Genomic DNA, 19753 nt, shown 5'->3' with positions numbered 1-19753 from the left:
AAATGAGCCAACATATGGCCTGCTTAATTCAGTCAAAAATTTCTATTGATTACTTACTAAGCTCACTAAATAAAAACTTCAGCCCAGGTTTTGCCTCCCAAAAGAAAATAGGATTAGACTGATCTATGCACTCATTGGGGCTTCTTGTGAATCATGCCCAGATGAGTGAAAAACCTTCAAAGATGAACAAAGGAAAGTGCTAAAATTTTTCAGTAAATGTAGATTATTATTTGACATATTTTGGTTTAATCTTGAATAAAACAATTTTAAATTCTAGAAGAGACCAAGATATAAATAACCTCTGAGGTCTGAGAATCTCATAATTTTACCTCTTTTTAACTAAAGAAGCCTGATTTAATTTTCCTAGGTAGATCTGTTGTATGTATAATTTTGACAGATTTAAAAACCTTAGGTACATAGTAAGGTTTCATACCACCTCTGCATACGTGTTTTGTTTTTTTTTTTCAGATGAGGCTTGTGTCCTGTATCCATAATATTTGAATTATTTTATCAATGAAATTCCAAGTGGGAGTGTTTATGTAGTTTAAAGCACAAATGCTCTGAGTGGCTCCTCTTATCTTTTGGAATGGTGAGAATATTAAAACATCAGTACATTAAGTACAAAGAAATCTGATCATCAAGGATTCTTGATTTGAGAAATATAATGGATCTACCAAAAGAGTATGTTTTGGTTATTTGCACATGTGTACTTTTAACTTATGATTTTTTACAAGTTGGGAACAAACTTGACCAATAGCTGGATTTACTTTAGTACTACAAATGCCTGGCTCTGTGACAAAATACTGATAGGTACTTAGAAGCTTCAAGTCTTTTAACAGTCTGCTGTTGACATTTTAACATTGTTGTTTTGAAATGATTCCTGAAGTATGATGACTACAAACATACCCGCAGCAACAAAAAGTGCATAGTTTCTCTAAGCAAAGCAGCTCAAGTTTCATCCTATTTTCTAAAGGTTTTAAACCTTGATGAATCGGTTTTTCTTGAAAACCAATGCATACATGCTTCTTTTAATTGAGGGTTGCGTTCATTAGTAGTATTAGTGATTGAGAAATGTCTGAAAACTTAGGGACTTTCAGCTTAGAGATTTTGTAATAAAAAAAAAAAATCCAGTTTTGACCTTCCTCGTATACAGAGGACACTTAAACTGGCTTTAAAATATTTTTCAAGCGTAACTTGTCCCGTCGTGGTCTGCTCTCTTCAGCTCAGGTTCATCGCTGGCGCAGCCTGGCTGTTTACTGACACTACCATCAGAGAGGTGGCAAGGAAGTGTGGTCAGAGGACAAGAGCAAAAGCAGTTTCAATGTAAGGAAATGAGGGAAACAGACCTAACAGCACGATGAATGCACTTGCGAGTAAAGAGAGCCTTGTAGTCTCCTTTCCTTCCTTTGCTTATCCTGGTGCTTTTAATCAAAAACAAACAAAATGCTCTTGTGAAATATAGTCAATAAAGTCAAAGTTTGGAGAGGTCTCTGTACTACAAAGAAAAAGTCACCGCAATTTTAAAAAATGTAACTTTTCATTAACGAGCGCGCCGGAAATCTCAGGTATCAAAGACGCATTAACCCTGGAGCGTCCCCAGCGCGCCACAGCCGGACCGAGGCCACCGCGGCGAACAGACGTTCTTTTCTCCTCGGAGCAGTCACACAAAAGGAGGGCTGCGGAAACTAAAAGTTTCGAAGCCTCTGGCTCGCTGCTTGGAGAAAAAAGAGAAAACCTGGAGTCGGGGTGGGTAAAAGACGCATCCTGGGCGCCTCGCCGAAGTGCAGGCGAGGAGAAAGCTCCTGGGCCTGGAAGGAAGAGGGGAGGGGCCCCTCCACCCGAGTCGCTGGCCAGTCTCCTGCGCCCCGCCTCGGAGGCCCGACCGCCGCACTCCGCCGTGCTCTCCCAAATACCCTTCACCCCGTTCCAGAAATAAAATAAATGTTTTTAAAGTGCGTGTGTGTGGACAGGATGGAGAGCGCGCGCTGGAGGAGCGCGCGGAGGACCTCGCGCGGAGTGAGTGGAGTTTGGGGGTGGGGGTCGGGGTGGAAGGGGTGTGTTGATGGTGGGAGGGGGGAGGCTGGATGCGCAGCCCTGGGACTGAACAGGGGGTGGCGAGCCGACGGGGAGGCAGAGGAGGGGCGCCAGCCGCCGCAGGCCGCCTCCAGGGCGCGTTCCGAGGCCGAGTGTGCGCATCCCTCGCTGCCGCTGCTCGGACAGCCCTGCGGCCGCCGCGCCGGCGGAGCCGGGGCCGGCCAGTCCTAGGGCGGTTGCTCGGCCACCGCCACCGCCACCGCCACTCGAACTGCTCGAGCCCGTAAGTGTCCCCTTTCGCTCCCCTCCCCCTTGCTCGGGCGCACCGCCGCCGCAGCTGCTCAAATGGAGTGGAAAATGGCCATTGGGCGGCAATGAGTTATAGATTATCTGCTCCACGTTTTGTACTTAGCTGCCTGTAATCTTCTTTTGAGTTTGCCTGAGCCCCTTGCTGGAAAAATCAGGAGGGAGAGATTTGTCCTTTGCCGTTGTACACGCTAATATGTTTATATGATTAGTCGAACTCGGGAAGGGAGGTGGGTAGGTGGGGATTTGGGGAGGAGGAGGAGGAGGAGGAGGAGGCTGGAGGTGACTCCAGTTCAGACCTCGCCGAGAGTCTGTGTCAGGACTTCGCACTCCCCCATCTCTCTCCCTCTCTCCCTCTCTCTCTCCCTCTCTCCCTCTCACTCTCTCTCCGCTCACACACACACTCGCAGAGGTGCCGGAGCGAAATCGGGAGCTTACCGGAGAATTCCTTGGGATTGTTGGGGGGGCATCTCCCCTCCGTAGCTGTGCGTGGCGTGGCTCTTCTGTGCACCTCCCAGCTTCCCCGAGCCAGAGTCCTCGCCTTCAGCCTTTCTTGGGGCAGCGGCCACCGCTCAGCCTCGGCCGGGAGCCCCGAAATGTGAGGAGGGGCCGCCGCTGCCTCCCGCCCCAGGCCGCAGGGTCGGCGCGAGGGATGCCTGTCCGGCCGGCGCAGACCGCGGGCTGAGGGGCTTCGCCTGACAAACTGAGTTGGCCTCCCGCCACCGGCGTCTGCCCGCCCCTCCCGCGGCCGCCGCTCCGAGGGGACTCCCAAGTCTGCGCACCTCTGTCGGGCTTTTACCTCCGTCACCCTTTTCGCTCTGATTCCCGAAATTTTGATTTTTCTAAGGGAGCGTGAGGTCTGGGGGTGTGCGCGCGTGTGTAAAAGAGCCCTCTCCGAAGCGGCGTGTGGGAAACTGCGGGAAAATGTTGACCTAACCCCAGGAGCCGCCCGGCGCTGGCTGCTTGGCTGGAGGAGGCGGCGGCGGCGGCCGAGCAGGAGGACGCGCCGAGCAACGGCGCCGTGTCCCGCCGGCGAGCCGCGGCGCTGCCTCCGGCGCGGACTCCGCGGCCGGCGACCCGCGTGCAGCCGGCCTCGGCCCTCACCGGCCCGGGTCGCCGCTGCCCTCTGCTCCTCTCCCCGCGCGGCCCCCGCGCCAGACGGCCCGCCCCCGGGGCGCGCTCGCAGACCGAGGTAAGATCCGCAGGAGCGAACAATGTGCCTCTGTGCCGGGCTTCGGAGACCTGTTTGCTTTACGCCTCCTGCCCGGGGGTGGAAGCTGGAGGTGGAGGGAGCCGCGGGTGAGTTGGGGCTCGCCTGTTTGTTTATGTTCGGCCGGGCCGAGGGAGAAACCCGCGCTGGCTCTTGCTGCGCCCCCTCCCCCCACCTCCTCTGCTCAGAAATCGATACGCAGAACTCCAGTCCGGTTCAGCCAGCTTCTCCTTTTCTCGGGGAGCTGTTGTAACGCTCTCTAGGCATCAGTCTGTTTGCAGGGGGCGTGGGGGAGTACGATTGGGTTAGCGTTTTTTGATTTTCTGAAAGCTTGGGTCGGAAGGTGCCGCTCTCCCTTTTACAGCCCGTCTGGGGAGGGGGATGTGAGGCGCGCCCTCCGTGGGACCGCTCTGCTTGGGGTGCGGGGCCCCTCCCGCCCCCCTTTGCAGACCTGTCCGGGGCTGTAAGTGGAGCAGGGAGGCCGGGCTCCGGGAGTGAGTTAGGGGAAGTGGGCAGTTGGGGGGGTGGGGGCTTGGGTGAGTTGTTGCGGGTTGTTGTTTTTTCTTGTCGGTGGTTAGGTGGTGTGGAGTGGCAAGGATGACAGCAAAGCGCAGCCAGATGTGGCCAGGCCGGCGCAGGGGTTGGCAACGATTAGGGGCGGCCCCACGGGGCGGGCTGGCGGCGGAGCGGGGCACCGGGCGGGCCCTGGGGAGGGCAGAGAGCCTCCCGGACCCGCAGTGAGAGGGCAGCAGCGGGCCGCGCTGGGCCTGCGGGAGAAGTTACCAGCTGTGGGCTCCTGGGGTGGCAGTGGGGCTGGGAACCTTGGGAAGTCTGGTTTGTAGGATGGGGGTGCCGGGTGAGGATCCACGGGGAGGAAAAGGCGTGGGAGGAGCGCGCGGAAAGGCGAGACCCCCGGGCTAACCAAGTGTAGGCTCCTTGATTGGCTGGGGCGAGCCGACCCCTCCGGTAGGGAGGCGAGGGCGGGCGAAGCGACAAAAGCGTCTTAGCAGTGGGGAGGCACGCTTGCAGGACTCCTTCACTTGGGATCAGTAAAGTTTGTTTCATTGGCCAAACTGTGGGGCGTAGGGTAGGGGAAATCGCTGGAAGCTTTACGTTGTGCCCAAAGTGTCGCTGATCGGAGGCTAAGGAACGTATGCCATATATATATATATATATATATTTTTTTTTTTCTTCTCAATCTCTCTCTCTCTATATATATCTCCTCTCTACATATTTATCTTCTCTTCATTCCGTCCTCTAAAAACGTAGTTGGGGGGTGGGGGGAGTCTTCTTTCCTCGTCTTTTACGGACTCCTCCCCCCTCATCATTCCCCCCTTCCCGGGCCCTCTCATTCCGTTCTTCCTGATGCAAACTGTGTTGTCTCGGATTCAGACCGAGGAAATGTTTTCCTCCTGTTTCTTGAAAGGTGTCAGGCTGCTTAAGCAGCTCCTCCAAGCAGCCTGGGAGCGCCTGAGCCGCAGCCACCAACCATATGGTTCCCGTTACAAAAGGCCGGGTTCTAAGGCACTCTCATCCCTGCCCCCGCCCCAATTCTTAAATTTTCTTCTGCAACCTTTACAGTATGTGCACTTCTCTCGTCCCCTTTCCAGAGGCGTAGATTTAACGGACGCTGTTGTTTCATTCATTTCCCTGTCAGTGTTTGTATCACGAACGGGCCCCACCGAGTTTGCTCTTTGCTCAACTAGAGTTGCACAATGAAGAAAAGTCACATCCGTTTGGTAAATAATTTCCTGTCGGGATGTCTCTTACTAAATCAAGTTAGATCTTGGGCAAACCTTAAAGATTGGGTACTACGGAGGCAATGTGCGTCCACAGCAGAAAAAAATAGAATAATTTGTGTAATGTGTTTAGTACTTTAGAAAAGTTGTTATGGGACTCTTGACCTAAGAGGTAACTAAAGGTAACTTGGTAACTTTAAATTTAGTATGTTTATAATATTTGGAAAACGTTATATAAGAAAATCTACTTCTGTTCAGGTGTGTTGTGGAACTTTTTGTTGTCCCTCCCTCCGCCCTCCAGGAAATTTATGCATCATAGAGAGAATACTGCAGAACAAATGTTCTGTTGTTTAGCTCCTTCAGACATTCCGATTCTCTCCTTTTGTTGCTTGCCTCTAAAAGAGGTGCCATTTCACATCATTCTGCACAAATTGTTTGAATTAATGCAAGTGTGAATTCTTACCGTTTGAAGGGGACTATTAGCATATCAAAGGTTTCTTAGCTTCAGCTCAATTGAGAAAACTTCAGCCTGTCTTCCATTTGCTTCCAAGCAGAGGCCCAAAGGGCAATGAGAATTGTAAAGGGTAAAAATAGGGAGGTGGATTCAGGCTGTGTTTCTGAACTTTCACTGTTTTGTAATTATGTGAGCGAAAAACATTGTCCATTGCTGTGGAGCCCTTGCAAATGGCAAGACAATTATTTTCTATTGATAAATGGTTTGTTCCTAGAAAAAGGGTGACCTTTTATTTTATGATAGTCACTGTTGCCTGTCTTTTGGGGTCCCTTCAGTGGAAGAGAGTGAGAAAGCTTTTCCTTCCAACTTAATACTTGTTTAGGTCCTACACTTTGTTATATTATTAAAATGGGTAGGAAAGACTTTTAATTCGAGTATAAAACAATAGAAATCTTGTGATAAAGGGACACTCATTTTTACACCTAGGAAACTTATTTTTAATACACTTGCTAAATTAAGGGGGGAAATCAAAGGAGGGTTTGAATATTAAAAACTCAGCATGAACTTTGTTAATGTAACTTTTGTAGGTGTAAATTTGAAAAAGGGTTCTAGGTAATAGATTGTGAATTCTATTTAGTAGTAATTGTTTCTGAATATTGATTGTTTTGTCTCAAAAGTTTTGTATTTTTTAAACACCGTAAACTGGAGAATTCAGCTTACATTTGGTTTATTTTTCCTAGTATTTATAGCATATTTGTTAGTGCTTTTTTTACATTTGCAGAGAGATAAGTCCTTTGAATTTCTTTTAACAACTCAATATCCATTAGTGGAGAAACAAGAACAAGTACTTGGGTCATTTGGGTCATTTCATGGCAAGCAGATGGGTCAAGGGAGAACTTTTTCCATCAACTTCTGGGAAAGTGTTGGTTTTATTTATTTAGCTTAAGATTTCCTAAAACCTAGGTTTAAGATGAAAACAAACCTCAGAGAAGATTTTGGAACCTATATTTTTTATAGTTTTACCTTTGATGGTTAGTTGATTTTGAACAGGAGCTTATATTCTTTCATAGAAGAGGACTTTTTTTTTTTGTTTTAAATAAACTAATGTTCGGAATTCCTTGGTTTTATTCTAATATCGAAACTTAACTCAGTTTTGGAGGGATAAATATCATTACATTAATTGCCTAACATTTTTAGTTTTTAGTTTAATAAGATACTTTATTTAGATTAAGAGAAGATTTTTTTTAGTGGCATTCCTATTGTATATGATTCCCCTGAAATCATTTTATTATAGTTTATTTATCTGGTCTCTTCGGTTATCTAAGAAGTACTTTTGAGGTAAAAATGCCCACATTGATGTAATTGCTATTATTGCACTTAAGTTGCTGTTAACTAGTCTGCTTTGAATGCAGAGTGCTATAAAGAAAACATTATCCTTTAGAGCTATTAGTGATAATCTAAAAATTGTCTTGAAAACATTGTTCTTCATTTTATATGATGGTGATCCTGAATTCAGCAAATCTCTGAAGGTGTAAAATGCAGTGAAAAGATTTTTCAGCATCTCAATGACAAAATTGGACTACTTAGAGAAAAATTAATGTGTTGTAGAAGCACTTCAGCTGCCATTTTCAATCATTGTGGGTTACTCTGTGTTGGCAACAAAAAATGAATTTAGAAATACAGATAGTTCTGGGACCAGGTAGCTGGAGAATCAGAATATTAAGTAACGTGAGGTAAAACAATTACTTCTGGTTTTGATTTGAGAATTTCCAATAAATATAATTTTTTAAGGCTTTTGACTCTGCTCTATTAATGGACTAACATCAAAGCAGACAACAAAACTTCCAAATGTTGTAAAAACTAATATTAAATATACGGATCTCACATGGAGCAGTACTACAGGTCTTAATTTAAGACAAGCAGTTGGAGTTTTTATTGCTGCAATTTTCACAATCAGCAGAAATGTTAACACCAAGCTTCTGGGCGTTTCCTTTCTTAAAATAAGCTAGAAGAGAGCTTTAAAACCAAGGTTTACTTAATGTTATATCTTTATTTGGTCATTATTGAAGCTTTTTGTGTTTTAGCAAAAAATCTGACATAGTATTTTAATGTCTTAAGTACTATAGGAATATGTGAGCTCAGATTGAGAAGTTGGGAAGGTCAAGAGGTAACTGGAAATCTGTACACCATAGTAATAAAATGTTATTGCTGTATTTTCTATCAAAATATTTATTTGACCTAACTTTTGTGTATAAATACTCAAATCATGCTTAGTTTATTGACAGATGTAGTATGAGATGAAGAGAACATTACAATTTAGGTATGGGCTATACGCACTATACTTACCTGAGAGAAATCTGTTCTCGTTTTGATAAGAATCCATACCACTTTCTCAATTGCTAATATTTAAGAGCTCAGATTAAATGTATTTAGATTAGGAATGAAATACAGTCTTGGAAATTTGAAGAATTCAGTGATTGAAGAATTGAGGATTGCTATTTTTACGAAAAGTCTCAAAGACTGTACACCTTGCTTCTTCATGTCCACTGTATCTGATTTTGAGTGTTGGAGAGGTACACATTTGACATCTCTCTGCTTTTCTGTGGAAAAGGTTCCTGTAAAATTAAGGTGGAATTATTTTCAAACTAAGAAATTCTAGAAGTAAAGTGCATGATTATGAAGAAAGATTCATCAAATTATTTGCAAGAATACTTAGCTAAAAATTTTTGCAAATTAATGGTTTTGATCAAGTGTTAAAAATAACAACTTTAGCTCCTAGTCCTGAAAAGGCCTTGAAATCCTATTTATGTTTTGGTCATATCAGTCCTTAAGGTAATTTGTTTAAATATCAGTTCATATTACCTAAATAGATAACTGTTTTGTAACTATTTTCAAGAAAGTTTAAAACATTTCTATTTTAAAGATAGATTAAAATCATAGCTTAGCTAACGTCTCTCTTACATAACACTAATTAGTCTATAGCCCCACCTAAATATTCATCTCTTCAAATAATTCTTGATTGAAGGTTGAAAGGTTGAAAAGTATTTAATCACCCCGATTACTGTAATTAGACTTGATGTTATCAGAAAAATTGAGACTATTCTCTGAAATCTTTTTGCCACTCAAGATTGGTCAAGTAGTGATTTTTTTTTTTAATGCTTTAAGAAAAACGCTTAAGAAATGGGTTAATATAGAGATAGTTAATGAATGGAATTAGGGAATTAGAATCCTGAAATGATGACATTTTTCTTGACCTAAGTGTGAATAACTTTTAAAGGAGAAACTATATAACTGGAGGTCTGTAATTTCTAAATTTTATTCAGGATGTCAGTGTGGCATTTTGACTTTATAGATTTTGTTATATGCATATTATAAACAATGAAAATCTCTTAATGCTGTTTTGACATAAGTAGGTATTTTTTTTAAGTGGATCACTGTGTCATAAAAGGTCTTAATCAAACAAAAAAATACTTAAAAGTCTTTTAACATCACTTATCTGATAGACTAAATGTAAGCAATAATTTGCAGATATTTTCTAATATATTCTTAAGCAATGATTTTTCAAAAGTTATCTCTTAAGAAGAAAATAACCTCCCATGTATTGCCAATAAAAATTATTTTTAAATAGGTAGATCGAGTGAAGGAACCTAGCGCTTAACACCTGCAAGTAAAGTGCAGCTTACAGCAAAACACTATTGATTGCTTTGAAGCACAGAGCAAGTTTAAATACAATTTGTTTAATTACAACAAAAATGCAGTTTTATGAAGTAATATAGTTTGTCTTCATAGAGAATTTTATGCATTGTGTGGTGGTAAGTAAAATCCCATCACAGTTGTATAAATTTGTTCAATTACCAGAATGGCTAAAAGAAAAAAAAAATCAATTTACGTTGAAAAGCAACAGAAATTAGATTACCTTGGTTAGTAGGACCTTGCCAGCAATGTCTAAATTGCTTAATAATATCAAAAGCTACCATGTTTCACACTATAAGGATATTGTGCCTGTTTTAATATGCATATATCTCGTTTACTTGGTGACTTCTGCTATGTGAACTTTTTTTCTTTTTGTTTTCCATTTTTTGGAAGCTGTTACATTTCGTGCAAGAAGCCATTTCCACTTGCATATTCTAATTTTTTTTAGAGATTTGCTTTTTGTAATTGCTTTTCTGGGTTCATAGTATTTGTAATCAGCTGACATTTCAGATGAATGTAGTGAAATATCAGATGTAATTTTAGGCATCAAAAGAGATCTAGCCCATCAGTATAGATAGCTAAGTTATTATCAACAACAGAAACATATTTTAGAAATTTTTACTACCGACTCTAGAGTTATAAGGAATTTTAAGTCTTAAATTCTTGTAGCAATAAGGTGACATGGGATTCATCATAGCGGATAGCCGGGCACCTGTTTTATTACCACCTTGATTGATTCTGGCACCCAGATTTACCGAAGTGCAAGAACAGGCCACAACTGCTGCTCACAGCCACCCAGCTGTTTTTAGGTCATGAAGTCAACTTCCTGGAATTTCTGGGGAAACCAGTTGAAAAGGGAGGACAAATGTCACTTTAAATAGAGATGTTTAAATCAGATTTCTGCCTGAGGGTAAAATTTAGGTCTGTTTTAGCCCGGATGTAATGTCTCCCTCTACAGAGCACAGCATTAATCACTACCTGACAAGAAAACCTATGCTGAGCAAAACGGGCCCCTGTTGGTCTTGTCATTGATTTTTCCAATCTGTGAGGAGTACGTTATAAACATTAAAATTCACACACAGGGATTACACCTTAATCTCTGAATTTCAGTATTGAAATTAGTTGCCTTAAAAGAAGCCTACTTAAAGCTAAGAAAGAAAAAAAAAAACTTTGGCAGACGTTTTGTAAGGATAAATTCAGTATTTTCATAAGAATAGAAATACTAAAAAGCAGGCAGGTTAAGCAGAAGTTAACATCCTAAATAATGACTTAATTTTGTTCAAGATCTATTAAGTAACTTCAAAAATATGTGGGTTTTTGTTGTTCTTGTTGTTGTTTTAATAAATCTGATACTAGAAAAAAGAAAGAGATAAAATGAACTATTAGTTCTTGGCCATGACAGATGAAAGAAGTTGGAAAAGATGGTTAACTTTAGACCTAGATCAGTTCAGAGACTTGTTATTTTGTTAGAACAAAACCGGATAAATCTATTTCTAGATGAGTAATAAAAGCTTTAGCCATTATAGCAGTGAAAAATGCACCATGAAGTTCCTCATAAAAGAAGGAAGGGTTAGTTTTGCTCTTTCAATTATTAGGTAATACTCTTTAGCTCCTTCTTGATCAAATAAACATATACACACATGTACATACATAAGCATGGAATTTATATTCTGTTCCTTTGTATATATCAATATTTATGACTTTAATTGTCTAAAAATTTTTGCAAATGTAAGTTTAAAATGTAAAATATCTACGATTGATATAACTTGTTAAACTGATTTTGAAAATGATATGACTTAGTTAATCTCTGTTTCGTTCTCAAAGGTATTTACTACTTTTGGATCACAAAATGCTTGTACTACCCATGCTTTGCAACATCATGTAGATACTTTACATCAGCCCATGCCTCAAACAGATTGTTGCCTTCTATTTAGATGACAAAATAATCTAACCCCAATTATTGTAGAAAATGGTTCTAGGCTGCTAAGGGTGGGCTCGGGGACCTTGCTTTTGACTAATGCTTTCTTTTGTAGAGTACAGTAAATAGTGTCGATAAAGAGAGCAAAAGAGAATTCTGTTTTGTTTATAAAGTAAGCTCTAATTTTAATCATTTATTCTTAAAATAGAATACAGTGACAGCAGTTCTTCATATAATGAGGGAATCATTACAAAATTTTAGAAAAGGTCTTTAGTTGATATATTTCTCTTTAATGTAGATATATTTACTTAATCGGTTCTCAACTACAATTTACATCAAAAAATCATGTCGAAAATTATTTCCCTTTTCTGTACTTTGAGACGAAGTATTTCTATTTGGCATTATTATTTCTTTATTCCACTGGCACTTTCCATACAGAAATTTTATTCCTCTGTCTTAAAAGCGAGCCATTTTTTCACTGGTTATTACTGTGGTTATTGATTAGAACTTACAGAACACATGTTTTTATACAATATTTTCTCCACTCATTTTTGTGTTCTTAATCTTGTGATGCTTATGGTGTTTTAATTCTTAAAATTCCTCATCTTCCTGTGGGTAATGTCCAAGACAGCTTAGGAAACATTAATTTTGGTGATGTAAGTTTATACATCTGTATCCCAGTGATTATGCATATTTGTACAGAATTTGACAAAGCTTTAATGTATTAAATGAAGAATTGAAGCACTTTATGTATCTTGTCTTACATTCAAAAAAAGATCTAATTCTGAAATACTTCATTTCATACATAACAGATAAAAATTATACTAAAATTTCATGGTCTAGACATTTCATTTTTATTAAGGATGTTTAACTGTTTCTGTCCTTTCAAAGTTCTGTGAATGTCATGAGAAAGATAGTATTGGGATATTGGTTGCTTCCTCTGGATAGCTGTATAGATGAGCAATAGAGATGTCTCCCCAACCTTTGTTTTTTCTGCTGTGAATGCTGTGATACTCACAGACTTCATGGAAGTCACTTTTCATATTATCATTGGTTTTAAACTAGGTCTGCAGCCTGAAATTTAAAAATATAAGTGAAACAAAATTTTATTTTTCTCTAAAGTGAAAAACTCACTGCAAGTGCTGCTTATTACAGGTTGCCTTTCCCCTTAACCTTGTTTTCTTTGTTTAAGTAGAAAAATTTAACTGGTATCTCTGTATGATATTTTTGTATGTTTAGCATGAAAGTGAGCAAATCTTTTATAATTTACAGGTGTTTAATAAAGAACTTAGTTTTTAAAAAATCACTTTCTAAGCCCGTCAGTTCATTTATAGGTGAGTCAAATGGAATGCCTCAAATTTGCCTCAAACATGCATACATGTTTGAAGGGAAAAATCAGGGGGACATCAAATTGCCCAGTAATAATTTCTAGTAACACATTGCCCCCAAGACTTTGAAAATTTTCTTAACTTGGACTTTTATTCCCCTGCACCCTTGTCAGAGATGCACCTTGTATCTGTGTGTACATGGAGAAAGGAATATGGTGAGGAGAGTGTGCAAACACAAATCTAAAACTGATTCTGAAAAAAATGTGATGGAAGGGTAAAATCAAATCAGTTTTTCTTTTCGTATTGAATTAGTGAAAATAAATTTATTGTTCAAAAGTAAATACTTCCAGGTTTACATTTCAGAATTTTTTAAAATAAGAAAATATGGTAGTTACTGCATTTATTTAAAATTCATCTTTTATCTTTCACCGTAAGTTGATCCTAAAATACCACCTTTGATTGTGTACTTTGGGATCAGAAGATGCATCAGATAAACGGGTTGAACAGCTTTGTTTTGGGTGGTCTATCATTTCAGGCTGGTGCTGTGTAAGCAAGGTAATGTTTTCTTTTCCTTGAAATACACTTTGTAAGAATGGCTCTTGGGTGACTGAAAAGTTTGTATCTTCTGCCTGCTCAAGCCGCATTCTTAACCAAGCTGGAGGACAAGAATAATCATGTTGAACCACAAATTTTCAAAAGCAGTTATTTTAATCGGATAATTGGTAAGGAGGAGATTCTAGATAATAGTATTTTCATACGATGGTGACCTGCATCTTTACCAGGCAACTGCCTACATGTTTCAGATATTTTTGCTAACCCTTGTTATTACCTGCAGAGGGAGCTTGTATATGAGATAAAATAATCAAGGCAATATCAATTGGAATTGCATTTTTGAAAATTGCATTTTTTAATGTATTTTTAAATTTTGTTTGAGAAAAATTGTTCTAAGGAAAATAAGGCATTTGGGATTAGCCAAATAATAGTGAAATTTAATATACTAAGTGTCCAAGTATTTATCATTTCATGTATTCACAGTTTACAAATGTGCCTTTCACCTTTCCTTAATTAGTAAAAATAACTTGAAAGGTAATGAAGATAATGAATCAGTTTTATTTTGAGATGCTAGCTATTTTTATGATCAGCCAACACTCTGGGTGAATAGAAATGTGTCTTGTTTAAATATCGAATAATTGTTAAGAAATTGTTAAGAATTGTTAGAAAATTTTCCAGATTATGTGAAATATTATAAAGTGATCACTGAACAATAAATAGTACATTAAATTCTTCTATATTTAATTAATAGATCAAAGTAGATGAGTTACATATGCTCTTTTCTAAAAACAAAAATGATCACTTTGGATTAATGACTTTTGCTTGCAATAACGGACTGATTAGTGCAGTGACACTTAAAAACAGGGAAACTGCCAGCAAATATCTAATATTTAGTGGTTTAGAAAATTGCTGAGTAACTTGGAAAAACACGAATGCAGGTAAGATAGGCAGTACTTAATTAAAAAATGTAATTATATTTATGAATACTGTGTCAGCTAAATTTCTAAGAAATTACAAGCCAGATACTCAGAAATACTTGAGAGTTTTCCGATCAGGTGTTTTGGTAATCAGTGTTAACAGCTTTTAGGAGCATTTGGTTCTTCTCAGTTAGCAAAATTTTTCACATCATACGCGTAATTGTGCCAGGAAATTTAGGGTAAGATGTTATAGTAAATTATACTAAAAATGAACCTTTTTACTTTTATTTTTACATTTTAGTATAAAAATGTTATTTCAGAATTTGCTTGTTGGAAAAAAAAAGTTTATCCTTTAATGCATCCTTGAAAAGAGATATAATAGTTCATTTTCTTTCCTTTAGTTTACGAAGGCATGATATGACAAGTAAAAATACTTATTTTGTATTTTAAGAGGCCTTGTTTCTTAATGAAATTCATTGTCGTAGACTTACTGTTTTATTAGCTAAGCTTCACTAATGTGAAAAATCAGATTGTTACTGTTATACAGAATGACCCTCTGAGTAAGGAAACTGTTGTCTAATAAAGAGATTTATGGTACTGGCATGGGCTTTTATATAAGTATTAACCTCTCAGCATGGTCATGTATTATCTTAATAAGTCTATGCTACATTTATGCAGAGCATTTTCATACCAGGGTAAGAATATTAGCAACAGCAGTTACACTTCAATAGGATTATGATGGTATGTTTTTACAAAGGTATACAAATGCTCCTTTTTGGTAGAATTATTGATAGGCATCCTGTACTGCCAACTTCATTGTCTTAAATAATATGTTAATAAAGATTTGTTATCATTGTTGATGCTAACTATGATCAGCACTGGAAAATAGAATCTGATATTACAGTTCATTACCCTTTTCCCTCGAATATCACACCTCCCTTCACAGAGAGGTAAGGGTTACTAGAGAATTCATTCCAGGAAAATTGTTACGTGAGGAACAGTAACTGTCACAGAGTGCATAACTTCCGTGAGGTTATTGGAAAGGCACAGCTAGGGTAAGTTCTTGTTTTGTCTTAAATTTGAAGGTTAACTACTGAGTGTTTTTTAAAGTAGTGAAATTTGAATCCATTGCAAAAAACTGTTTTGTTGACAGGTTAATTAAGTTATTGTAAAAGTGTTATTGGTATTGTACTGGGGATGTTATGACAAGGAAGTTAATTGGCAATGCTCTTCAGTTTAAAATAACTGACATTCTATGTAACTTAACAAAGTCAAATATTCTTGAATGAATAATAAAAAATATTAATTATGATATAATATCTTCTGGCCATTTGTATATATGTTGAGTGAATGTGTATGTATTAAATTGTTTCCACATCTGGTTTAAGCCGATTGGCTTTTTAAAAAAAAATAAGCTGTATTATGAGTAGAATAAAATATGAGGAATAATTCTCGAGATAAGGGTAGTGTATGTTATGAATATTTACTTGAAATAATCTTTTTTAATATACATCTTATACAAGTGGAAGTTTCTACTAAAAAACTTGCTATGTTTTATTCTCTTTGAACCAAATCAAATATTTTAACAGGTTAACATTTTAAATGGAAGTTAATAAAACATGTAAAAAAGCTCCTAAATAATATTTATTCAAAATTTATGTGTACCTATAGGAAGAGTCTGGAATTCAAAACTATGAATCTCCATGTTTTAATAACTGTTGGAAAAATATATTTTATATTGCCTTATTAACAGAATTAATTTAAAATTTAAAGACTTTCATTTTAATTATAATCATAGATAAATAATATTAGTTCCTTTTTGCTTTTAAATTTTTCAAAAGCATAGATTTCATCAAGTTGAAATCAAGTTGAAAGGTTTAAAAGACAACTTTTTATTATGTACATTTTATGTACTATGATTCCATGGCATTCACATTTATTGCTAATTCAAAGCAGCACTGAAGAGTGAAAATGTTAAAATCTTAGAATATCAAATTTCTATTCATTTTTAAAAAGAATCAATTATAAGATAGTACATCTTTTTCTCCAGTAATTTAAACATGATTGCATTACCTATATATAAGAATAAACATAAGACCTAAGGATATACTGAAATTCAAAATAAAAATATTGATACTTTCTATTCATGAATAATCTTGTCTTATATTTGATTGGTTTTCTTACTTTAATACAAATATGATTTTAATATAAATTTAAATCATCTTTTTGAGACATAATTAAGGAAGCCATTTACTCATTGAATTTTTATTTTTATGTCATATATAATGTTTTATGTAATGTTCTTTAAAAATTAGTTTATATTCAATGCTCTTTAAATCAGAATACTGATTTGAAAGGCATTTTTGTTTTGACTAAATACCAGTTGAAGCAGAAAAGTAGTTGTTATTACTCATATCAGAGGCCTGAAGGTTCAAGGAAATAGCTTAGCCCAGTATTTTATTACTTGTCAGAGCATCATAAGGGATGCTTTGTTATCTCTTAGTAGTAATTACTGGCCTGTAGTAGCTGTTGGCAGATGCAAAATAAGTACCTGGACCTTTGAAATTATTCGAATTACATTCAGGAAAATCTTTGTTTTAGATCTTTGCTACATGGGACTCAGATAACAGCTGCAATATGTTAAGGTATTTAAGAATACACTCTAAAAGCACTTTTCTTTGTCCTCTTTATAGGAATTTTGGGTTGATTAGTGCTTATAAAATATTTTGTCGAATTATGGTGACAAAATTATAATGAACTTGATGGTCAAACGTAAGGTTTATACTTTGCCTATTTTAATAGTGTAGTCACTCTCTCACACCTCCCATTTGTTTTGCTGTTGTTTTTTTACTAATATTCTTGTATTGTGTTATTGATATGTTAAGTGCAAAGTTCCCTTGACATTTTAGCCTGAAACCTATAATTGGTTTCATTACATGAGAAAAGATATTTTTCAAAGCATTTATTATTCAGTCATTAATATTACATGATTAAAAAATATTTAGATTTGATTTTTAATAGCTTAAGAGTGTTCTTAAAAATTAGAATAAGAATGCTTTAGAACAATAATAAATCGAATAGCCTTTAGTACAACCATTGCTTAAGTATTTGAAGAATATTGAGAATTTTATAGATTATGTTCACTAATAATCTCATTCTCTGTATTGCCTATTAAATCTGAGAAAATCAAGAACATTACCAAGAAAGTTACAATTAAATCACCACAATGTTAATGTTTAATTGAAAATAAATTAAAATATAGGTGTAATTTGTTAGCTTACTTTATTAAATTGATTTTGTCTGTTTATGAAGAATAAATTACCAACTCCTGTGTATTTGTAAAATTGGTATTTTCTGATGATTTTATGTTTAACACTTCTTTGTGTTTTGTGTATTGCTTTATAATATTTTTGATATTTCTTCTGATAGAATGTTTTCATCCTTAATAATTTGATATTCATTTCTGAATTGATGGCTGAGGGTCTCATTTCTTTTTTAAAAAAATTAAATCACATTTTTTTTCATTTGACTTCCCAAGTAACATGCTGTTTGACCTCTGAAAAAGACCAAGGTGTAAATTTAGTGATTAGTATTAATGTATAAGTTTTTTATTTAATGTGGAATCATGTCGTGGTGGTCTTCAGATTGTTTCCATATGACTGAATGTGTATGTGTATTTATGTGTATATACACATACATACCTTCATTTTTGGCATTATTTAACTCCTATAAAATATTCTTTTAATCTTTGTTCTGATAATCCATCTTTTGTCATGATATATGAGTGATATTTTAATACTTGCTATTGTTGTTCAACCTACAAAATAAAAACTTCAGTCCATGTACTTTTTTCTCAAAGAAAATAATGAAAATTTTTATTGAAGCATCTTAAATGACAGTTTGAAGAATGTATATATTTTGCCATTCTTTAATTTGTTATGAATAAAATGATTTTATTTTATTATTTTTTAAAGATTTTGTTTATTTATTTATTTGACGGACAGAGATCACAAATAGGCAGAGAGGCAGGCAGAGAAAGAGAAAGGAGGAAGCAGGCCGTCCGCTGAGCAGAAAGCCTGATGTGGGGCTCGATCCCAGGACCTTGAGATCATGACCCGAGCTGAAGGCAGAGGCTTTAACCCATTGAGCCACCCAGGTGCCCCAATAAAATCATTTTAAAAGAAAAAAAATGTTTGTCTATAAAGAAGGCTTTGTGTGGGAAATGATGTCTTTGATTGGCCTGCCATCATATTTTATTTTTATTTGCTTCAACCAAAATATAGTAAGGCAAATATATATTTATGTTGGTGGCCAAGGATTCAGCATTGTCTTGATCTCATTTTTGGCTGAAGATTAGGCTGTCTGTTCTCTAAACTTAAAAATTATTGCATTATATCTAAGACCTAAGTATCTATTAATTTTCTCCTCTTAGAACCTAAGAAACCCTATATAAAGGTAGGTGTTTAGATAAGGAACTATATATAACACGGAGGAATAATTCAAGTAGTTAGAAAGTTAAACTAAAAATCTCAGGAAGGATTCCAGGAAACAATATATAATTTTGACTAAATAGTTAAGATTTTCATTAACACTGCTTATAAAGGTTAGCTTTTGGACAGAATTCACAACTATACCATTCAGAATTTATAAAGCTCCACTTATCTATTTGAAAATTAATTCCTTATTAAATTGACTTCTTAATGCTGAGTACTCATTAAAGCTTTAATATTTTACATCATTTTAACATAAAATCAAAAGTTTTTGAAATTGAAGCGTTTAACATCCAGGTTAAAATGTTTTGAAATCACCTGTCATGATGGTGTAGAAACTGCTTTAAAAGTAGTACTTAAGTCCGTTTCTTTTATTATTGCAAAATTTGTAAATAGGTTGAAAAATATTTTAATGAAAAAATCAGTACAAATTAAAAGCTCCCTATCTCTAGTAGTAAGCTTTGTTTATATGGACTTTGAGTTTCATTGATTTTATGCAACAGATAAAGAATTGAATTATCTAGAATAGTAGTTTTTGGTTTATGTATGTAAATATGACAAATTTAAAAAAATTGAAAATTGCTCTTAGTTCTAAATATTGTAGAGTTTCATTTCAGAAATTTAGTGCATTTGGTGTATTTTGCTGTTTAGGTGAAAGGCGGATTTTCCATCTTTGGAATTGTATTCAAGACTGTATTCATCTAATTAAAACTCCTTAAGCCAACTTTTCATTTATAGGGACATTTATAAGGCTACCGCTAAGATCATAAAGGTAAATTTGATGAGGTAAATCTTAATTTTTGGCGGCTTTGTCACCCTTCTATGTTTGTGCAGTTTATAGTTTTCTCAAGGCCAGAGGGTTTTACCCAGACAGAGTGATTAAATTGTTGCCCCTATCCTACTTTTCACTCCCAATATTGATTAAATTAAGTTGTATTAAGATGCACAGTACTAGAGATTTCTTACTTTATAAAATTTTTTTAAGAGTCCAATTAAAATAAAAGTCAAACCCAATTACTCTTTGAAAAGTCTGGTATTTCATATGTGGGTATATTCTCTTAAAGTCCCTTATGCTTCTGTAGCAGAGCAGTCATTCTTGATAATGTTGCATG

General features: G+C 36.9%; 2 protein-coding genes across 3 annotated transcripts in view; one reads left to right on the top strand and one right to left on the bottom strand.

Annotated features, from left to right (window-relative positions):
• LOC123954545 overlaps nt 1-4615 on the bottom strand; it is a 194158-nt gene extending 189543 nt beyond the window's left edge. Inside the window, exons 1-2 of the mRNA XM_046025858.1 lie at nt 4283-4615; nt 2779-3730 (exon numbers count right to left, since the gene is read on the bottom strand). Of these exons, the coding sequence (XP_045881814.1) occupies nt 2779-3730; nt 4283-4615 (1285 nt within the window). The remainder of the gene's footprint in view (nt 1-2778; nt 3731-4282) is intronic.
• Nucleotides 1-19753, top strand: part of ADGRL2 (adhesion G protein-coupled receptor L2) — a 630223-nt gene that overhangs the window by 436031 nt on the left and 174439 nt on the right. The window contains exon 1 of one of the 2 annotated variants that reach the window (XM_046010339.1): nt 3407-3532. The exons of the other annotated variant lie outside the window; for it this stretch is intronic. The gene's annotated coding sequence lies outside the window, so the exon portion shown is untranslated. Of the gene's footprint in view, nt 1-3406; nt 3533-19753 lie in introns of those variants that run through there. 2 annotated transcript variants of the gene reach the window in all.

The sequence above is a fragment of the Meles meles genome, chromosome 1 (assembly GCF_922984935.1).
Source record: "Meles meles chromosome 1, mMelMel3.1 paternal haplotype, whole genome shotgun sequence".
NCBI classification, from domain to species: domain Eukaryota; kingdom Metazoa; phylum Chordata; class Mammalia; order Carnivora; family Mustelidae; genus Meles; species Meles meles.
The sequence above is the reverse complement of the archived record's forward strand: the minus strand, read 5'-3'. Positions and strand labels throughout refer to the sequence as shown.